The 23168-nt window shown below is 37.9% G+C and overlaps 2 protein-coding genes across 5 annotated transcripts; one reads left to right on the forward strand and one right to left on the reverse strand.

The window, feature by feature from the left end:
• Positions 1–207: 207 nt before the first annotated feature.
• Positions 208–16168, reverse strand: G9a (histone-lysine N-methyltransferase G9a). Of its 4 annotated transcripts, none has more exons than XM_089733449.1 (19): positions 14994–16168; positions 14026–14190; positions 13066–13125; positions 12693–12770; positions 12433–12554; positions 11761–11963; positions 10862–11067; positions 10021–10229; positions 9597–9767; positions 8715–8959; positions 7438–7598; positions 5750–5911; positions 4971–5034; positions 4368–4501; positions 3558–3702; positions 2375–2533; positions 1736–1972; positions 838–1022; positions 208–472 (listed from the first exon to the last, which is right to left on the reverse strand). In XM_089733449.1, exons 1-19 carry the CDS (start codon positions 15698–15700, stop codon positions 358–360), a joined length of 3528 nt encoding a protein of 1175 aa, XP_089589575.1. In that variant the 5' UTR covers positions 15701–16168; the 3' UTR covers positions 208–357. The 4 variants fall into 4 exon arrangements, with proteins under 4 accessions (XP_089589575.1, XP_089589574.1, XP_089589573.1 ...); XM_089733448.1 differs by having other exon boundaries at positions 12693–12773; XM_089733447.1 differs by having other exon boundaries at positions 13963–14190.
• A 1302-nt stretch (positions 16169–17470) lies between these two features.
• Mps1 (dual specificity protein kinase monopolar spindle 1) lies at positions 17471–23113 on the forward strand. Its single transcript, XM_028173919.2, has 6 exons — positions 17471–18607; positions 19373–19518; positions 20008–20168; positions 20576–20793; positions 21235–21382; positions 22227–23113. The coding sequence occupies exons 1-6, from the start codon at positions 17735–17737 to the stop codon at positions 22421–22423; spliced, it is 1743 nt and encodes a 580-aa protein (XP_028029720.2). The 5' UTR covers positions 17471–17734; the 3' UTR covers positions 22424–23113.
• The last annotated feature ends 55 nt before the right edge of the window (positions 23114–23168 follow it).

The following is a 23168-nucleotide window of genomic DNA, read 5'->3' on the forward strand; positions in this document are numbered from 1 at the left end:
AATGATTTTGTGCAATCTTATTGGTTAATATTTCTCAGTCTCCCCGCTCCGCTCCGGTCAACAGGCAGCCTTAGATTAGAGTATTCTAATGTAGCTTACGTTAGATAACGTAATCGATATGCCACTATAGGCATTTATTCCACTGTGATGAATTTTGTTAAAATTAAAGTAAACAAATTCATTAAAATTAATGACTAAATAGAAACGCACAGTTTCAAAATGTTTTATTGGAATATTTTTGTTTCGAATATAACATTTATTACATCTATTACATATATATAATATGTAAAAATGATTTTAAAATAAATTAAAGCTTAATAATTATAATTTACAACGACAACTACATTCCAGTAGAGTTTAATTACTGTCGTTGTTACTGCCCCCTTTCACCGGATACCTGCAGTCGGGAGCGCCGCACTCGCATCTCATCCACTTCGCTTTTATTGCCCAAAACTTGTCGCCGTAGTCAAAACTGTTAATGAAAATAAAAATCATTGTAAATTTTTTTCATATTGATTTAATAGGCAGACGAGTGAGACGATATGTGAAGGCAGATGATCCAGGCCATCGCCGAGCCACTATCCAATTATTATAGACTAGCCGTACTCGCCCTCTTCGCTGGGCATTTAAAATTAACATTATTATTATTAGGGAGTCCAACACTCATATATCCTATCCATCCTAGCCTATCTATTAAGTACATGTATTTTCTACATGGATACCAAGTTTCAAGTCAACCGGATCCATGGTTTAGTAGTTATAACGGAACATCCGTAAAAACTACTGTAGATTTATATATTAGTATAGATACGTTAGTATTATTCTTAGTAAGGTTACGTGAGCGGTTCTCCTGGGTGTATGTCCCTGGTCGCGAACAGGACGACGAGCGGCAGGCGCAGGTCGCGGTGGCGGGTGAACACGCGGACGGCGGCCGCGCTCGCCTCGCAGCTGTGGTTTATGAAGCGGGCCGCGCTGCCGTACGACGCCGCGTCTATGCACAGCTGCGTCTTGTCCGCACATTGCTGCACAACAATCACTATATCTTAAAGTACCCTTTATCTTGGACATTTGAAAATATTTTCTATATTTAAAAAAAAAATTAAGACCAAAAGTTGTAACGACACTTTTTGCTAAGCCGTGCGGCGTGCCATGTTTCTCTGTCTTTCTCTCTCTCTCTCTCATAGAAAACAAGACAGTTATTTTCGTTTCGTCTTTCTATTTCGCATTGTACGGTGTGGTGTTGCGACGATTATTTTTGTTGAGTGTATATAGGTTTTTTGTACATAATCTTATATATATAAAAATGAATTGCTGTTCGTTAGTCTCGCTAAAACTCGAGAACGGCTAGATCGATTTGGCTAATTTTGGTCTTGAATTATTTGTGGAAGTCCAGAGAAGGTTTAAATGGTAGATAAATATGAAAACGCTCGGAATTAAATAAAAATAACAATTTTGTTTTTCCTTTGATGTGTCCCCCGTCGGACGGATTCCTTTTGTTTGTTTTAAGTTTAATTTTTACAAAAGTTTAGATCTTTCATTTATCGATTGAGGCACTACGAAGTCTGGCGGGTCAGCTAGTATATCATAAAGTACCCTTTGTCTTGAAAATTAGAAGATAGTTTTCTAATCATTAAAATATATGTTTACGGTTTTGTAAAGCGACTAATAAAATTTAAAAATTTTGGATACTATTGTCGTGATCATGGAAAATTCAAAAAATCGAATTAAGACTAACCTCGAGGAGATCCGGCTTGAGATCAAGTGAGAACATGTAATGGTCGGTGGGCCTGGTGTCGGCCACGGCGGAGGCGAGCAGCTCCCCGCAGTACAGCGCGAGCGGCGCGCCCCGCGGCACCGCCTCGCGCGCCCGCAGCCCCCACCCCGCGCCCCCCGCGCACCGGTACACCTCCGTGCGGACGAACGTCGCGCCGCGCGAGGACAGCTTGCCCACCAAATTGTTCGTACACTTCTTCTGTAATTAGAAAGGATTTCAAAAACGTTACTTACTGAAGGTAGATCATATTGTGTGTGCGTTGTGCGAGTTTTTTAACTTCTCGATCGCATAAAAGCTAACTCAAATTTGTATGGACTTGGAACAGCGCCCCTAGCGGTCAACAAAGGGAAGCTATTCCAACTCCATACAAATTTGTTCATATGCTCACTGCAGTCTGTACTGTCGCCACGATGTTCTATGTCGGAAGCATCTTATGTTTTTTAGCACTTGTATTTGATTCCAGAATTTAAAACATTCGAAATAGATTCGGGAGGTATACGACAAAAGTCAGCGGCGTGTAATTCGTATCGTTTGGCCACCTGTCTTTACAGACACCTTTCATTCGTGTTTTGTGACGAACCCTTGTATTTATGTGCACACCTTGTTACACGCGCAAGTGGCGTTGCATTCGAAGAGTACTGGCGGGTCGTGGTGCGGGAAGTTGGGCGGCAGGCGGCCCGCGCGCGCCCAGCGCCGCACCGACAGCACGCAGCACGCGCACGACTCCGACGAACACGAGCCCTCCTTGCACGTGCAGCCCTGCGGACGAACGAGGACACTAAGTGGGGTATACCTCGGTTTCATTAACGTGCCTTTTCCAAGCTATCTGCTAGGAACCTGGTGAACTATTTATATAGACCCAGGCTTTACTACAAATCGTATCGCATAGCATACGGTTCGACAGCGTTCCAGAGCTTGAGGTGTTGAATGAAATATCAGAGCGGCCTGGTGTGGAGTACTGACATGAACCGAATCCTACCAGGTACTAGAAGACACTATGGGTGACTTCCATGACCAGCTCTATGATTTTAATTGTGTATAGACTCAATAACTGTGTGGTTGATTAAATGAAAATTTACTATTTTATTTTAAAGGATCCTATAAAAAAATATTACATATTACGAACTGACTTGCAACAGTGTGTCGGTATGAGCTTAGTTCAAGTAATACAATTTAAATGTTATGCCTAATGTTTTTGTTAAAAATAATAGGTGTTGAAATAATACTCTGGAATAGAATAAATTGTTAACGGTTTAATTCATTGAGAAAACCAACGAAAAGGAAGTGATTTGCAAAAACGGGAACTTAAATAAAGCAAAGACGGTGGCGTCACAAGTGAGCAAAATTTTTACATTATAGATCAGTTTAGAAATTATGTTTACAATCTTCCAACAATAGGCACCTATAATCTATCTTCTATCTATATATATAAAAATGAATTGCTGTTTGAAAACGGCTGGACCGATTTGGCTAATTTTGGTCTTGAATGATTTGTGGAAGTCCAGAGAAGGTTTAAAAGATTTAAAATAAATTTGAAAATGCTTGGAATTAAATAAAAATACAAATTTTGTTTTTCCTTTGATTCCGGGGGCAACGGACGAATTCCTTTTGTTTGTTTTAAGTTTATTTTTACAAAAGTTTAGGTATTTTATTTATTGATTGAGGCACTACGAATTCTGCCGAGTCAGCTAGTGAGTAAAGTAAGCTAGTGAGTAAAGTAAATAAATTGTTGTAGATCCGCAAGGAAACAGATTACATTTACTGCCGACACGCGCCAGATTACCTGCATCGTCTGTATGGTGTTGTCTATGGGGATCTGCGTGGGCATGACGTGCGACGTGACGTACACGAAGTCGTCGGGCAGCGGGGTCGAGTCCACTTCGTTGACGCACGGTATCGGATACATCTCGCACCCATTCGAAATGTCACTGTCAATAAGCAAATCTTATAAAATAACTAGCTGACTCGGCAAACGATATGTTGCCTTAAATAAGATTTCTAGGGAAATTCTAGTGTAGAAAAAAAAACCTCATTCAACCACATTCATTATAACCTAAAAAAAATTATCCAAAAAATAAAAATAAATGTTTGGGGTGGACAACCCTTATCACTTAGGGGTATGAAAAGTAGATATTGTCCGATTATCCACCCTGGCCGATATGCACGCTAAGATTCACGAAAATCGGTCGCGTCGTTTCGGAGGAGTTCAATCACGCACACCGTGACACGAGAAATTTATATATTAGATCTTATCGATGTCAGTTTCGGCAATCGGAAGACGTTGATCTAGTTACACTCCGATTGATTTACATAATGTATTCGTTTTCTGTCCGTCGCTACAGCGGCGTACAGGCAGGTTGCACACGTGAACCTGACTAATGACATAAGGCAGGTTACACACCTGTATCAGACTAATGACGTAAGACAGGTTGCACACATGCACCGGACTAATGACGTAAGACAAGTTGCACACATGGACCCGACTAATGACTAAGGCAGGTTGCACACGTAGGCCTAACTAATGACCTAAGCTAGGTTGGACACATGTCCCGGATTAATGACGTAAGAACAAGGAAAAAGAAACCACGCGTACAAGGATAGAACGTTTCGCTGGCCGAGCTTCTCTGTGATCGCGAGATTCATCTGCATGCTGAGCGAGATGGCGCGCCGGCTGGGGTCCGTGGCCACGTCGATCGGGAGCTCCCCGGCAGAATTCGCAACGTCCGTCTGAAAACGTTCACATTTGTTGCCATAAACAATATGACAGACTAAGATGATCGTATTCTTCTTCTTCTTCCAGTGCCTCTTCAATCCTAAAGGTTGGCCGTTAGCTTCCTGTATTCATTTCTATCAGCAGCCAGCCGGAACAGCTGTTCGACGGGGGCACTAACGCTCCACTCCCGGATATTCCGGAGCCATGACTTCTTTCTTCGCCCAGTACGTCTCTTTATCGTATTGCATAATGCTAATAAATTATAATTGCGAACCCAACGTGCGTCATAGGAGACGGGCAACCACTCATCAAGTAAATTGTATTGCAACACAAAAACCGGCCACAAAACATTAATATAATAAAAAAATAAATCTAATTTTTAAACAGAGGAATCCCAGTTATCAGTTTCTGGTCGGGTTTGCGAGACCAACTCCCTTATCTAATATGTTCGTTTCTGCTAGTAAAGTGGATCGCCATGGTTACCTTGGCGCCTCTGGCCAGCAGGATCACGACGCACGAGTAGTGGCCTTGTCTCGCTGCGACATGTCTGAAATTAAAAAAAATATCACCAAATTACAAATTGTCAAATATTTTGTATTAACTTATTACATAATGAAAATGTGTTTTGTTTGTCTCTGTGCACTTTTTAAGGCACTTATAATAAGTAGAGGGGCTAGGACGCGAGGATACTAGATCAACAACAAACAGCCGAAACTGCAGTTTTTGTTGTTGCAACAGTGGCTGTTTATGATATTATTTACTCAATTTTTTTTAGTACTTTTGTGAATTGTTTTATTGCTCTATTTAAAGATTTTTTTATTTGATTAATTAAATTTTTAGTATAATCTGTGTACAAACTCAGCACGTTTGTTTTGTTTAGTCGTGCGTGCATGGCTTATGTGCTAAGCCAGATTTTTTAATTTTGTTGTGTATCTTTTTAGCTTGTTTTTTTTTCCTACCTAAGCTGATGGTCTTGAGAGACCATATCAGCATCACCGGGCGAGTAGGTGAGCTCACGAGGCTCAAACCTGACGTTGTTGTTAACACGAACATCAGCAAGAGCAGTGCTTCGTAGAATTTTACCATCGGATCGGAAACGCGACCCACTAAGAAGATCTGGCGAAAAAGTCAGTGGGCTGTGTCTGAGGGTTAATTTATGAGGGTTAATAACGATGACCGATTTAGCTTGTAATGGGTATTGTGTGCCAAATAGATAAATAAATATATATGTCAGAGGGCAGGGAGGTGTGCGGCGTACTGACAGCGGCGTGTCGAGGTGCGCGTTGTGCGCGTGCGCGGCGGCGGGCGCGGCGGCGGCGAGCAGCGGCAGCGCGCGGGAGGAGCCGGCCGCCGCGCACCAGTGCACCGCGCTGTTGCCCTCCTTGTCCACGGACAGCGCGTCCGCTCCTTCGCGCAGCAGTAGCCTGAAGCACACACACCCACGCACACTTGAGTACAGTAATGTTGCGAGACCTAATCGGGTTACTTTTAAGATGACTAATCGAAATTATTTATTTTGTTGACCAAAAAATCGATTTAGAATTTAGTTAGTTCAGAATTTTTGTTAAATTTTAACATTTTGAATTGGCCTAATTTTTTTTTTGAGTTTGCGGTTACGGCAAGGCATCCAGGAATGATGAGGTCCATATCGAAGGGTGAAAGGCTATTTTAAGCGACATTTTTGCAGCTTTACAGGAGAAACGTTTATAGGAAAATTTAAAAAAAATGTCAGAACAGAACAGTAAAACTTTATCAGCTATTTGAATGAACTAAATATAATTGACGTTCAATTAAAAGCATCGATTTACTGAAACTAGTACCAAATAAAACACACCTTTAATTACAAAGGTAAATGTCACGTATTAAGCGAAATGTCATTTAATCCAAGTAGCCTTTCACGGCTCGATATGTCAGCAACCAACTATAAGTCTCTAGATACTAAGATTTATCATCCTTGCATCACTGGATATTTTCATACACTATAAGGAAACTCATAGCATTACAGTGTAAATGTTAATAGACATCCTCAGAATAAACTTAACTATACAAACTATTCAAAAAGAAATTGTTTATACACGATAATTAAACTATATTGGCTCTTTAGACCAGTATCAAAACCCGCAACCAAAAAATACAAACATATATAACATAAAAATCCTATTTGCAAGAGACTCTGAAGACATTGATGATGAAGAGGAAGAAGATGATGAATCTATACTATGATATTATAAAGAAGAAAAAATTGTTTGTTTGTTTGTATTGAATGGGCTCTGAAACTACTGAACTGATTTGAAAAATTATTTTACTGTTTGGAAGCTACACTATTCCCGAGGGACATAGACTATAAATCTATTTTAAAAAAATTTGGGATTCTTTTTAAACTCCAATAATGTAACCCAAGGTGCCAAAAAATTACCTAAAAATTTCTTTACATTGCGTGCCCTGTGAAAACTATTGATGATAGAATAAAATAATGTACTACGACTTTGTAGAACACATTATTATTTACAAAAAGTATCGCGATAGCTAATGTGTAACTATTATAGTTATGCCGTAATATTTTTTATTTTTATTTATTGCTTAATTGGATGGACGAGCTCACAGCCCACCTGGTGTTAAGTGGTTACTGGAGCCCATAGACATCTACAACGTAAATGCGCCACCCACCTCGAGATATAAGTTCCAAGATCTCAGTATAATTACAACGGCTACCCCACCCTTCGAACCGAAACGCATTACTGCTTCACGGCGGAAATAGGCGGGGTGGTGGTACCTACCCGTGCGGACTCCCAAGAGGTCCTACCACCAGTACAGTAATAAGTGTTATTTTATTAAAAAAATTAAAAGAACGTCAAATATCATTGAATTTTTTGTTGACCCGAGCGAAGCCGGAGCGGGCCGCTAGTTACAAGATATATAGGTTTCCTTTTTTTAAGTTGGACAAGGGTACCTGACAACGTCAGCATGATCATTCTCGACGGCCCAGACGAGCGGGGTCCAGCCGCCCTGGTCGCGCGCGTCCACCTCGGCGCCCGCGGACAGCAGCGCGCCGCACACAGCCGCGTCCCCGTGCTGGGCCGCTATGTGGAGAGCCGTCATGCCTTCCGAATCCTGTATTCAAATTTAACGTCAGTTTTTCGAACTCATAAAAATATTCAAAGACAAGAAAAGACCTAAGCTTTTGTATAAAATAAACTTAAAACAAACAAAAGGAATCCGTCCGACGGGGGACACATCAGAGGAATAACAAAATTGTTATTTTTATTTAATTCCGAGCATTTTCATATTTATCTACCTTTTAAACCTTTTCTGGACTTCCACAAATTATTCATGACCAAAATTAGCCAAATCGGTCCAGCCGATCCTGAGTTTAAGCGAGACTAACGAACAGCAATTCATTTTTATATATATAATCATTATACGAGGAGAGTAAAAACATATTATTATGTGCAATTAGTACGCGGTCAAAGTGAAACCTCCAAAAGTGCTAAAAACCAAGTCCTATACATGTTTCTGTTTGTAGTGTCGCTTTTCGCATTTTCATTAAGTGAGTCGACTATTATCAAAGCCGGCAATGTGACTTTTGGACAATTATTGGTAAATCAGAAAAACGAATTATTGACTTTGTATTCCATTGGCAGTCACAAAACTCTTCTGAACGACATCTTAGATAAATAACAGGTTAAGTATTAACCTTTATTTAATGCAGGTTTTGAACCGTATTCTTTGAAGGAGACGATTATATTCAAATCAATCTGTATCGCCATATCAATAACATTTTTTTGTCCAAATGCACAGATTGCCACCTTTGATAATAGACGACTTAAGTAACAAATTACAGCGGTACTGACAAGGTTTTACTTCAGTATAATTTAAAATGTGCTTGTGCGCTAAAGTATTAACATTATCAGACACAAACCGATGTTTTTATTCGTGGATGTCGCTCATCCGTATTAAGTACATATTTCCTTACAATAACTGGAACCTTCACGCGAGATTGAGACGAGTACAGCGGGCCACGACGGCTTCTTGTTATGGGAACACGATTAATTGAGATGGCAACACTGTAGTGGGGAAGTTGCGTCCAAAATAGTATGGTGCGCTCCACATGAACGTCGTATCACCACCAGATCGTATAAAAGACAGGACGAACGCAGAGCAGCTTTAAATATAAAGGGTTAATATTGGAAGGTTGGAAACTGGTAATGAACAACACAACACACTCACGGCGGCGTTCAAGTCGCAGCCGGCCGCTATCAGGTATCTTATGACCCTCATCAAGTCTTCATCGTTCGGTTTCTCCCTTTCGACTGCCCCTAACGTTGCCTTCTCTTCTCCGTCACTGTGTTCTGTTTCTGCTTCTGGTTTCTCGTTCTCTTCGTCCTTTTCGTGGTCCACTTCCATCTCTTCTGTTGAATCTCTTTCGTCTTTTTTTATATCTTCGATCTTCTTAACCGATTTATCGACAAGCGCTGTTGGTAAAAATATTTTTTTACTAAAATTATGCGGTTGAGCAATTACTTTGCAGTAGGTAAACTATCTAGGTGTGTGAGTAGATTTTAATGTAGGCCGATTGAAAACTATTTAAAAAGGTTTTTTTGCAACGGGTTTTAAAATTAAGTGATGAATAAAACGTTTAATACACTGACAACAAATCTACAGAAACAATAAGAGAAAATATACTAAGCCATAGAGTGTCTGATTCTCTTCACCACTTTGACATAACAATGCGCCACATTATTATTATTTTATTGCTTAGATGGGTGAACGAGCTCACAGCCCACTTGGTGTTAAGTGGTTATTGGAGCCCATTGACTTCTACGACGTAAATGCGCCACCCACCTTGACATATCAGTTCTAAGGTCTCAGTAAAGTTACAACGGCTGCCCCACCCTTCAGGCGGGGTGGTGGTATGTACCCGTGCGGACTCACAAGAGGTCCTACCAACAGTAATTACGCAAATTATAATTTTGCGGGTTTCATTTTTATTACAGGATGTTATTCCTTCACTGTGGATGTCAATTAAAAAAGTACGGCGTTTTGATGTGTTCAAGCCTTATTGTCGTAGTTATAAGGGCCGCAGAACAAGGGAGCTTTGAATGAACTGACCCGACACGGCGACGACGAGCGGCGTCCTGGCGCGGCGGTCGCGGCGGTCGAGCGAGGCGGCGGCGGCGTGCAGCGCGTGCAGCGCCGCCGCGTGCCCGCCGCGCGCCGCCGCGTGCACGCACGACCCGCCCGCCTCCGACGCCACGCCGCGGTCCACGTCGCACACCGCCGCTGCACACACCGACACGCTCACGGAAATGTCTATAAGTTACTCAGCTAGTAGAATAATAATAAAATCATTTATTGCCTTACATAAAATAAAAGAAAAAAGAAAAAGGCAAAAGAAAGTAGCTCAGCTAATGCTGTTCAAAGTCGATAAATCGAACAGCGCTGACTTTCAGTCACCCCCGTTTCCCTTTGGTTCATTACGGGAAACTAGTATATATATAAATAAGAAAAACAAAAGAATAGATCTTTGACTTACCAATTTTAGTCAACAAATTATTTACGTTCTCCCGGGCCAGTATTGCGTCACACAATTCTTGCAAAGCCTCTTCTTCGTCTTCCGCGCTGACCGGCCGCTTCGACAGCAGCTCCAAGTCGAGCGGAGGCGACGGCAGCAGGTCTTCGGGGATTATAGGCTCTATTTTGGCTTCTTTGGTTTTACTCAAAAAAGATAAGTGGGCGGGCGTACTGAAAACCATGTTATGAATATCATATTTAAGGCACCGATGGACTAATATGCAGAACGTTCCATTGTGATTAATTTTTGACGATCTTGAAAAATTTCAAGCAGACATCTATATATTAAATTAAACCCCTTCAAATACTTTTATAAGGAATTTGTACTTAAACAGCAAAGTGCGGAGGCAGGGATTCTGTAGATTATGCCACATATTTAAATTTAGGTATTATTAGATTTAAGTTTATAGATTAAAATTACAGGTAGCGGCAGAATAACAGCGATAGTTTCAGCTATCACAAAGCTAAACCGCGGCCTTTTTATCTCCACTGTGTCAGCATAATATATTGTAATATTGTTTAGAATTAGAATTTTTATGTCATACTAATTGAAAAGTTATTTGTATTTGTATTTTGGAGTAAATAAATGTAATTATTAATATTATATTTGTAAATTAATCAGTAGTTTATTTATATCAGTAAGTATTTTGGTAGGCAGCGGCTTGGCTCTGCCCCTGGCATTGTTGAAGTCCATGGGCGACGGTAACCACTCACCATCAGGAGGGCTGTATGCTCGCCTTGTAGGCAGGGCAATAAAAAAATTAAAAAAAGTATTGACAAGGGAATGAAGCCATTATATATACCATTGCTCTCTTTGTTCAGGTAAGAATATCCTCTTGTTGCTGCAAGTCATGGTGAGCTTGACGCTGTGGCAGTCCGTGTTGGCGGGCAACCAGCGGTACGAGTACACGCCGCAGTGGGGACACCCCACCGCCGACTGCGCATCGTTCGTGCTCAGGCTGCACTCCACGTGGAACAGGTGATTTTTTGAACACTGGTAGAATATGCCCTGGTAACGGAAACATAATATTAATATGCTAAGCACCATTAGAATTGTTTATTATCTCAATAGGAATTGGACATGCAACATATCACCAAGACGGTGATATGATATTACATTGATAGCTATCGAACCAGAAAGCCTCAATGCACCGCAACAGCAGTAAATTCTAGTTTAGCCATAGACAAAAAGGAAAATTCAATCCCGAAAAATATAATAAATAATAGTTTAAAAAAACTAACAAAATACGCTTTTATAGAAAATCCAACTAAAAAATAGGTAGAATATAAATTTTAATAAATTTGAATTAAAAATAGTGTAAGAAAAAATGATTTTATTGTAAAAAAGCGTGTGGTGCTTTTTAGGATATTATCAAAATAACCCTTCTACTCATATCTGTTCATAAAATATTTATAACTATTGATACAATGCACCCCACATAAGTTTTTTTAAACTATTATTTATTTTTCATTTTTAGTAGAATTTCAATTACCTCAATTTATTTTTCAATATTTTTTAAAAAATTGAATTGACATCTGTCCTTTATAAGTATACGAAAGCTCGAGTTAATCCGACATTTTGAATGGAGTCAAAATTATGTTCAATGATTCCGTTACATACATACGTCTGAAGCTAATAAAAGCGTATCAAAAAGAGCTCCGCACTGATAGAGCAAACAGCAGAGTCTTACAATGAGTTTACCTGGGTACAGAAGAGTCCGCACGCGGCGCAGCACATGTGGCTGGTGAGCTGGCCGGCGTGCAGCGTGCAGGCGAGGAGGTAGGGGGCGCGGGGCCCGGCGCGCAGCAGGGCGGCGTGGGCGCCGTCGGGGTCGCGCCGCGCCAGGTGGGAGCAGCCCACGCGGACGCCGTCCAGCAACTCTATCGCCTGACAGAACACCGGCTCTGTCGCACAAAGAAATCACAGAACGTAACATTATGTGACGATTACATTCTTCAGTCTAATTTTTCGACAATAACGTTAGTACGGGCTTACAGCCCACCTGGTGTTAAGTGGTTACTGGAGCCCATAGACATCTACAACGTAAATGCGCCACCCACCTTGAGTTATAAGTTCTAAGCTCTCAAGTATAGTTACAGCGGCTGCTCCACTCTTCAAACCGAAACGCATTACTGCTTCACGGCAGAAATGCGCAGGGTGGTGGTACCTACCCGCACGGACTTAGAAAAGGTCCTACCACCAGCAAAAAGTAGTGTCAAACATAGGCTAACTATTATAGAATACAACTGTCACTTTGACATAATGTCCCAAGGTAGGTAGCACTATTCACGTTTTGATGTTGTGTCTCTGATAACCACTCAACATCGGCTTGTTTGCTAATAATAGTAGACCTTGTTTAGTTATGTACCCTACCAGTGAGATCCTCAGGTGCGGCATATACATTGCTCGGCTCTTCGCACATGCACATGGCGACTACCGTGGAGTCCTCGAGTGGGCAAGCAGCTTCAGAGCCCTCTTCAGCGTCTGCTGGCTCTCTAATAAAAACAATAGTCATCATAAAATTGAAGCCCCAATTCGTTAATTACAGGTTGTCTGTCTGCAGGTTGAAAAAGCAATAAATAATAATTACCCTCTAAAATAAATAAAAATCTATAATATTTATGTACACTCACGCTTTGACTTCTTGCATTTCTTCATCAGAAGCATCTTCAGCGCATGCGGAACGAATTCTTTTACGTTTTGGACGATCACTTCTGAACAAACAGTATTCTATTACATGGATGTAGTAAACTTAGAAAAAATATTTTCATTTTAATATTTTGAATCTACATAAGTGGTAAACACACGATAATGATCTAAGGTTCCTCTGTATGAAAAATCTTTAATTTCATTCGAAGATGGATATTCCGTAACAATACACAGGTGTCTCAACAAAGTCAGACATGAACTACGAATACAGGTAGCATTCTTGTTTCCATTGGAACTAAACCTCAGGAGAAGAACACCACAAGATTGAGAGAATAAAGAGTTTAAAATAAAACTAACCTTTCATTAGACTCAGTATAATGTGCTTTTGTTCTGCGTGTTGAACGGCGTCGAGGGACCCTGCAAATATATATATAAAATTTAATAAATATTCTCAAATACCAAACATAAAATTGTTGCAATTTTAAACTTTCCTTGAGAATTATTGATTAAAAAGCAACTTGAAAAAGTAAATGGTAAAAATAAATCAAATTGTAAAGTAATCAAAAGTGCATGTGCAATCAATTAATATTGTTGAGTATTTCTGCAGTTTCAATCATCGAAAAAAAAAACAGGTGCAGAATTTACAAAAATATTTCCAATCTGCTGCAATGATCATATTCATGAAAACTGTAATTTTTTTATGGCTGTTAAACAAATTACTACTACTTACTACATAATTTAGGTAATTTTTAATTCTTACTTGAAAACCTAAACTAAATCTTCATTTTAGATTATAAAACCATGATATATTTACCTCAATAAACCTCAAACCAATTTATGATAATAGTTTGCTATTATCACTGATAATAGAACAACAATAGAAATAAATAGGTTGGATCTACTTCTTGGAAAAATCAATTTAATTTAATAATATGCTTCAGTATAGACTTTTTTGCAAGTTATGGCCCATTATTTTAAAAGTAAATGTGGTCTTTTAAAATATTACTTACTTACAAGGCCTTAAAAGCATTTGTGAAGTGTTAAATTTTTAAAAACTAAAATCATGTAAACCCAATCTTATAATTCTATTTTCGAAATTTAAAGATCTAAGTAGCATAACTAATGGTAAAATACTTTTTAATGTACTTTGATTCCTTTCACATGCAAAAGCAAAGCTTAAATAAATCAAAACAATTATAGATGAAAGCGGACGGTGCATGTCTACTTTCTACTTTCGATTTATTTATACTTCACTTTTCATCATCAACTGGAGGAGATGAGTCACTGTCTATGTATGAGTTACATAATCGTCTCGACCTCCGTGGTTGTTCGCTAGGTGATGCCTCCGTTGAGCAGCAGTATTCTTCATCGCTGCCAGAATCAGCCTCCTCCTCATCGGCTTCAAGAAGTTTGGTGATCACTTCAGTGTCATCATCTAATTCATCATCTTCTTCCTCTTCATCATCCATGTCTTCAGAGTCTCTAGAAAATAGGATTTTTATGTCATGTATGTTTGTATGTTTTTGTTGCGGGTTTTGATACTGGTCTAGAGCCAATATAGTTTAATTATCTTGTGAAAACAATATGTTTTTGAATAGTTTGTATAGTTAAGTTTATTCTGAGGATGTCTATTAACATTTACACTGTAATGCTATGAGTTTCTTTATAGTGTATGAAAATATCCAGTGAGGTAAGAATAATAAATCTTAGTATCTAGAGACTCCATAGTTGGTTGCAAACATATTGAGGGTTAAAAGGCTATTTGGTTTAAGTGACATTTCACTTAATATTCGACATTTATATTTGTAATTATAGGTGTGTTTTATTCGGTATTAGCATCAACAATAGATGTTTTTAATTGAACTTCAATTGAGTTTACTCCTTTAAAACGGATGAAGAAGTTTTTTTTTTTTGTTATAATGTTTTTTTCAAATTTTAAACTTTAATTGGCTCTTCTGTAAAGTTGCAAAAAATGTTGCTTAATCCAAATAGCCTTTTACCCCTCAATATGTATAAGTGATCAAGCCTCATTTTATTACATTGTGAATGTCACTATAATGTGATATGTTATAAAAGCCTTCAACCGAGTTCAACTACCCAATCCTACAACTACTTGACTGCAGAAATAGGCACAATGGTTTTATGATCTACCTATTTGATGTAAAATAAGCTTTACCACCAATCTAAATCTAAGTATGTGATCATCTTCTTTTACATTCAGATGGTAATTTAAACAAAAAGGCAAATCTCTATCTCATATTATAATATGTGAACTTTATACCAACCGGCCATCAACATAATCTTCATCCTCCTCTTCTTCAGGGTTAATAGCTTTCAAGCCCAATTCACACAGGTGTTTTAGTTTCATATCTGAGCTTTGGCTGAGGGTGTCGTCATCTGTGCCAATCTCAATCACGTCTTGTTCTGCATCTTTTCCCTTATTTTTAGTATCTGGTTCCACAGGATCAGGTCTAGCTGATCTTCTAGTTCTTACACCTTTATCCACTGTCTCGTGAGCCACTTCTTCTACGGGTTTTGCTTTTTGTCGTCGTGTAGAGCGCTGTGGTGTAATAATATCATACATTTTTTCTTTTCTTGCAATAGCATTGGCAACAACATTGTCACTATCTTTGTTTCTACGGCTAGTTGACCTTTTTGTGGTAAGATTGTCACACTCGTCGTTCTCCGATGCGGATTTATCTTTTTTAGGTGAAGTAGATGTGTCGCTGTCACAGACCCATTCCCATTTACCTCGTGTCCTGCTGGATCTGCGAGGACAGAACTCTTCTTGTTTTTCTTCCGTGGATACTACCTTCATATTACTATTTTTAGCATTAGACTTCTCCGAGCGTATGGTTAATACGATTCGAGGCTTCGGTTCTTCGTCACTTTTTTCTATTTTCTTGATGTCGCACTTTTCCAGTGAGACTGTGAGGTTGTCTGTGATTTTGTCTGTCTTTTTCTTTGGAGATGGTTCGGTTTCCGTATTCATGTTGCTTTCAAGGTTTATCTAAATATCAAGGTCAAAAAATGATCACTTGGAAGTACAAAAAATAAGAGGACGCAAACCCGACACCCTGGGTTACAAATTACTGTGCTTGCATTGTTGGTAGATTCCACTATCCATGATGTTTAATCATAAACTTTCAATTTGCTCACTACAGATATGTAAATTATTAGACAACATAATCGGTTAATAATGAGAATATATAAAAAAATTGGTTGAAAAGAATTGAATGTTGCACTTGGTTTATACAATTTTCATTTTCAGTCGAAGATTTTTGTTTATTTGTCTCAACTCTCAGGGTACTTGAACAGGCAAAGGGAACATTGCGCATACTATGAAGTGCTTAATATTAAAGGTTAGTCACGTCCTTAGGCGAAAATTAAATTGAGTTTCGTTGACATAAGGAAAATACCTCACTGCGATTAATCATTAATACGTGAAATCTTTAACAACAGCTTAAAACAAATAAGAGTACTGTAACTACTGTAAACCATCCATTCCAAAAGAGGACATTCGCACAAGCCACAAAAGCCAGATGCACTGAAATATGAAACATTTATTAAAAAGTACGGTAATAAACTTCCTCATTTAACAAGTATATTAACAACCGAGGCTCTTGCTATTAAATCTGCACTTGATTATATTGAAGCTCAGGCAGTACAGTAATGGCTAATTATCTCTGATAGTATGAGCATTTTGAAGGCATTAGATAATCCAAGATTATTTACCAACACCAGTTATTTTATTTTCGATATCAGGGAAAAGTACTATAATTTAAATAATAATCATCATAAATATATAATTTTGTTTTGGACACCATCGCATGCTGGTGTTGCTGGCAATGAGATGGTTAATTACTTGGCAAAATGTATTGCAGCAATCCCTAATTATCTTATAAAACAAGTACCAATTCCAGATTCAGATTTTTTTATTACAATAAACCACAAATTGTGTGAAAAATTCAAAGATATTTGGCTAGAAATGGTTCAGTCAAAAGGTAAATGGTATGCTGAAATTAAAGATAAAATTTCTTCCCCTTGGTTCATTTAAGGGAATTCTTACCTTGATAGGAAGATTTATACAACCATCTGTCGCTTGAGGTTAGGTCATTGCCGCTTCAATGCTCATTTGTTTCAAATCAATGTTTTGTCTTCTCCCGTTTGTAATGACTGCAATAATGATATACAGTCCCTTGATCACATTTTCTTTAGTTGTTTTGCTTTTTCACTGGATATATTTGTGTTTATTGACCGTCTGCTGTGTATATATGGAAATGCTGAGGACATCCCGCGTACTCTTCAGCTATTATTAAGAAATTAAGAAAGCTTTAAGCCAATTTGTGAATTTATGGATTCAACAGTTGGAGATATCTAAAAATGGGATTACAAGGATTTGACGAAGTTATGGCACCGTCTATAACATTATGATATTTTGTTTACTATTTTTTTTTATTCCAGCTAAGATGTTAAAAAGTCTTGAACGTGGATTTGACAGTAAAACTCGAATATGCCATTTTACAAGGATTGGAAAATATATAAGACTTGGCTTCGGCCTTATTGAAATTTTTATTTCAGGGAGAAATTATAAAGGACTTGGCTTCGGCCTTAATGAAATTTTTATTTCAGAATATAATATAAATAATATAAGACCTGGATTCCGCGTTTTTGAAAATTATATAAAACAAACAAGGCTGTATGGGCTTAGATCCCCTTGTTTCCTAATAAGGAAAAATTGTACCAAACAAAAAATGTCTATGGCCAGAAGCCGCTCGCTGACAGTGAAGTGAACTGACAAAAATGCCAAAATGAATGTCAAATGTCAGAGACATAAGTTGAAAGAACAACATCAAAGTTTGCATTTGAAAATATCAACGGATTTTAAGTTTTGACACGCAGAACCAAAGTATTTATTAGAAAAATAAATTTGTGTTTTGTTAATATTTAAGATGTGTCTAAATAACTATTAGTGCAACAAAATAATTATCAAGAGACTGTCATCAAATATAAGACTGTATTCAAGATGAGTGGAAACACGGAATCTACTTCTAACAGCATCAAATTTGCTCCGATGCCAATGTCAGCTTTATTAGCTAATTTGATGCCTCTTCAAAAAGAGTCAGATACCCCTGATTCAAGTTTTTTGTCTGCTGACGAGAGCGATGATGATTCGGTAGGCGAAACGGTCTCCAAGAAGCCTTCAACAAATAATAAAATAAATAGGGACTTCTACACACCTGTAATAAAACCCAAATCGAAAGAAGTTAAAGCGGACGTTTTGGAGAAAAAAGCCTGTGTTAGTACTGACAACAAAGAAAATATAAGTAGCAGTTTCAGGTCTAATCTAACACATCCTACCAAAGACAGTTTGATATCACAAACTCCTAAATTATTTCCGCAGCCCACCTCTGAAGTGAAGAAACGTAATGTATTACTGCCATTTAATAACAGTACTGTTAAAAGTACTAATTCAGATATTAAACAAACACCTGAAATGATTAAAGTTCAAAATAGTGCACAGAAAAATAAATCTTCAACACCAGGGATTAAATCAGGTATACGTAAGTTTACACCAAACTCAGCTAAAAAGAGTCATAAGAAAACTCCACAGAACAGCATGATCCCGAGCAGAGATAGGGTGAGGTGTGAATTGTTTACGCAAAACAAAAAGGATGAGAAGAGTAATCAAATATCACAGCCACAGCCAATAATACCTGAGCCGGAGACCCCCTTAAACAAAAAACTGATACCTGCATCATATGCAGCTACACCTTCATACCCTCAAGGCGCTGTTGGCAATAATTCCAAAATTTTATTTAAAACAACAAACATTAAGGATAAAAAGTACATGTTCATTAAGAAATTGGGCATAGGAGGTTCTAGTGAGGTTTACAAGGTAAAATACAATTAAGTACGACAATTAGTATGTTTTGAAGTGTACAAGCTTGTACTCTCATTAGTTCTCAAATAAAAAAACTGAGAATTGCCCAAGTTGTAGACATACATAATATTAATTTAATTATGACTAATTACAACTACTTTTACAGTTTAAGTGTTGTGTTATTTATTGTTATGATCAGTCATCATCACAACTGTGACTTCTAAAACTGTTAAGTATTCAAAACTTCAGAAATGATATAATTACATTAAAAAAATGCGAGATTAAACAGTAAATACTTAGTGGTGGGATCTATTCTGGGTTTGAATATTTGAAAGCCACAATCTCTTTTGATTATGACTATTTTTGCCATCAATCACTTGTGAGATTAGTCATGAGCACAATCGTCCAGCTAGAATCTATACTAATATTATAAAGAGGAAAGATTTGTTTGTTTGTTTGTTTCGAATAGGCTCCGAAACTACTGGACCGATTTCAAAAATTCTTTTTCCATTAGAAGCCGACATTGTCCCTGATGAACATAGGCTTTTTATTTTTTTGTTTTTATGTGTGTTTTAATGTTTCCGAAGCGAAGCGAGGGCCGGTCGCTAGTATAATATAAACTGAGTTAGTTCTTAGTCTTGATGTTAATGTTGCTCTACAATTTTATGAGTTATATGATCTGTAATATAATAATTTCTTTCATTAAACCACACCTATCTATGGTAATACAAGGTCGATTGAATTGTTTTTTATACATCAGATTGTAAATATTCTTTTCAGGTCCTAGAAGTGGGAACATCTTGTGAGTATGCAGTAAAGTGTGTTTACTTAGCAACAGATCATGAACTGGCCCAAGGATATATCAATGAGGTTCGACTGCTCAGGGAATTGCAGAACTCAGATAGGGTTGTAAAGCTATATGACTAGTGAGTTTATTATTCATGAAAATGTGTATAAAAATTAGTACTCATTTATATTTATTAAATGGCACGGGAATAGTAATTAAATTTCTGGAACTAATTTAAATTGCTCATAGATATCTATATACATATATATGATACCTGTACATCATTGACTGCATCCTTTGTGGCAGTTAGGTAGAATGGTAGTACCTACTTATGCTACATACAAATTCTATTACCAATAAATATGCAAATTATATGTTTTTATGGGATTGTTTTTTACATAATCTTCTTTTAAGAAACTTTTTGAGTATTAATTTGCCGTAAAATGATAAGTGCTTGAATCCTAGTGAACACATGCCACTGTTAAAATCCTGTAAGAAGTACCCGATTTTCTTAAAATTGATAGGTACCTGTAAGATTTAAAGACCGGCATGGTTGTATCACTTGACATTTTTTTAAAGTTACACTTGTGCAATTCACAATTGCGTTACATTACACCTTTCTGTGCAGTGAGTATGACAAATCACAACAGTTGTTACGCATGGTTTTGGAAGTTGGTGAGACGGATTTATCAACATTCTTAAAAGGATGCAATTCGGGAGTACCTCCTGCTCTTGTGCTTCATTACTGGGAGGAAATGCTCCATGCTGTTAATTACATACATGAAAACGGTGCGTATTTATGTAATTTAGTATTCTTTTATAGTCTTGTTCTATTTTAGTTATTAATAACTCTCAATAGTATGACTGCTAAAGTAAGGGTACTCAATAGAAATAAATATTTAAGAAATATATATTATGTTATAATAATAATTATGATAATATATTTATTTAATATTTAAGAAATAAATATAATTTCTGCTATATTGGATAGTCATTAGAAATAAATATTAAATGCTCACAAAATGTATAATATGTATAATTAATGTTTGACTAGATCAATGTTGTACTCTTATTGTATACATAATTTCTTGTCCCATTTCAATGTGATCTTTGTGATAACATTTAGGTGTAATTTTATTTCTCTAACATTTTGTCTTTGCATAAATTGAAATTACAATAAAAATGTGTTTGCACAGGTGTGATTCACGCAGACCTGAAGCCCGCAAACTTCTTGTTGGTGAGTGGACGTCTGAAGCTGATCGACTTCGGTATCGCGTCGTCAGTCAGCGGCGACGCGACGAGCGTGGTGCGGGCGCAAGCGGCCGGCACGTACTCCTACATCAGCCCCGAGGCGCTGCTCGGCGGCGCCGGACAACACGCGCACTCGCCGCCGGACGGCTCCGCGCCCATCAAGGTACTAGACGCAGCCGCACACAGGACACTTGCTGCCCAGTCTGTACAGAAGCTCAAAGTGTCAATATGCCCACCTCTAATACATCAGCAGTCTCGAATCGGAACGAACGATTTCTGTGGAAATTATGCTCGCACTAAAAAAGCTCAAGTGTGTGTTTCGGACATCATACGCTAATTTTGTAATGCCCATAATACTAATCAGGCCGTCCCACAACAACTTGGTGTCGCTCGGTGGAGCAGGAGCTGAGCGTATTGTTCATGACGTAGGAGGAGCTTGAACAGACTGCCCAAGATCGATGTAAACAGAAGGATTTGATTTGATCCCTACACCCCAGCAGAGGGTAATAGGAAAGAAAGAAGATGATACTAATCATACACTTTTTATCTTATTTAGAATATCATAAATGGAATTGGAATTTTTATATTATCTTTGGTTTCACAGATCTCATTCCGTTCAGACGTGTGGTCTTTGGGCTGTATTCTGTACAGTATGGTTTATGGCCACACACCTTTTGCGCACATACGTAGTCTCGCTAAACTGGCTGCCATTCTCGACCCCAACCATCGGATAGAGTATCCGCCTGCTCCACGTACGTATTGCTTATTAAATGTGTGTAGGCGCTATATATGGAAAGTGTAACATCTATTCATTACTGGGAAAATAACTTCGAAAAAGTGCAATATGTACTAGATCACTTCACATTTGGCGAGTAAGAAATTGACAAAATTTGAGCCATTTTGGAGACGCATTGGTTTTTTATTCATATAAAGAGAACACCATTCATGATTTAGACGCTGTGGACTACGTTGTCATTCGCTAGCGTGAGATATTGGACAATTGTATTTAAATATGGCCTAATACGGCCAATACTACTAATTTCTTTAGAGATCATGAACGTTCAATTGGTGCAATTCTTGTATATTAATATATATGTATATAATCTGAATCTCGGAAACGGTTTTCCAACGATTTTCATAAAATTTAGTATACAAGGGATTTCGAGGGCAATTAATCGATCTAGCTACGATTTATTTTCAGAAAATGTTGTTTTATGCGTGTTTTCAATAATCAACTTTATTGATAATCAACTTAAACATAAACAATTTTTTTTTATTGATAAAAATAGCTTATAATATAATATCAATATGTAATTCGTATCTTTTTTTTATTGCTTAGATGGATGACGAGCTCACAGCCACCTGGTGTTAATTGGTTACTGGAGCCCATAGACATCTACAACGTAAATGCGCCACCCACCTTGAGATATAAGTTCTAAGGTCTCAAGTATAGTTACAACGGCTGCTCCACCCTTCAAACCGCAACGCATTACTGCTTCACGGCAGAAATAGGCAGGGTGGTGGTACCTACCCGTGCGAACTCACAAGAGGTCCTACCACCAATGTTTTAATGTGAAGTTTTGAATGTTGTCCCAGATCTGCCTCCGTCGTTGCTGTCGACCCTGAAGTGGTGCCTGACGTACAACGCGCGAGGGCGGCCCTACGTGCGCGAGCTGCTGGCCGTGCAGCACCTGCAGCCGCCCAGCTCGCCGCTGCCGCAGCCGCTGCTCGACAAGCTGCAGAAGCTCGTCACGCCCCAGGAGTACAGCTTGCTGCAGAGAGCACAGATATGAACATATCATTTCGGAATCATGTCGTTTCGAGTCAATTATTAGTTTTCATAATCTATTTATGAATCACTATCGTTCTAGAACTTCGCGTAACAAATAATCAGAATCAGATGTCAGAATTTGTAAATCTTAGACGAACATGCACGTCGCATGGTGTAATGTAGATATTTCAAGTCAGCCTCAACCTTGTTGACCAGCTACAAGATGCAGATTGTACACATAAAATGATATCATGAGTCTTCTGACAGACTTAAATATTTCTACTACCAAAGCTGCAAATATTGATTTTTTGTAAATTAGATATTTATTATTTAACTCATAATAGTTGGTCAGAAGTTTTTTATATTAACATAAGTATTAAAGAGGAATGTAAATTAATTAAAGACATAATAATTGTAAGTTTATAACCACTATGAAATGCACTAAATTGTTGTAAAATATTGTGTGCACTTAAATAAATTGTACATAAATAATTATATTTGTTATTTGCTATGAAGAATTATAATACCTTTTGTATATACATACCTATTTGATGTGGCATATATTTGATCATATTAGAAATCATGTTGTAGCACTAACATTAACCAATATGCACAGAATGTCTTATATCTTGCTAATGCCGTGTAATAGCGAAGCCGCTGCTTACTGCTGAAAACTTCGTTTAAATATAATTATTTCTTTATTTAATGATTATTTTTGTTTGTTTTTTTTTTGCTTCCTCCATTAGGATTATCTTGTTTGAGTCTTT

Source organism: Bombyx mandarina, chromosome 15, assembly GCF_030267445.1.
Source record: "Bombyx mandarina strain Sakado chromosome 15, ASM3026744v2".
Taxonomy (NCBI): domain Eukaryota; kingdom Metazoa; phylum Arthropoda; class Insecta; order Lepidoptera; family Bombycidae; genus Bombyx; species Bombyx mandarina.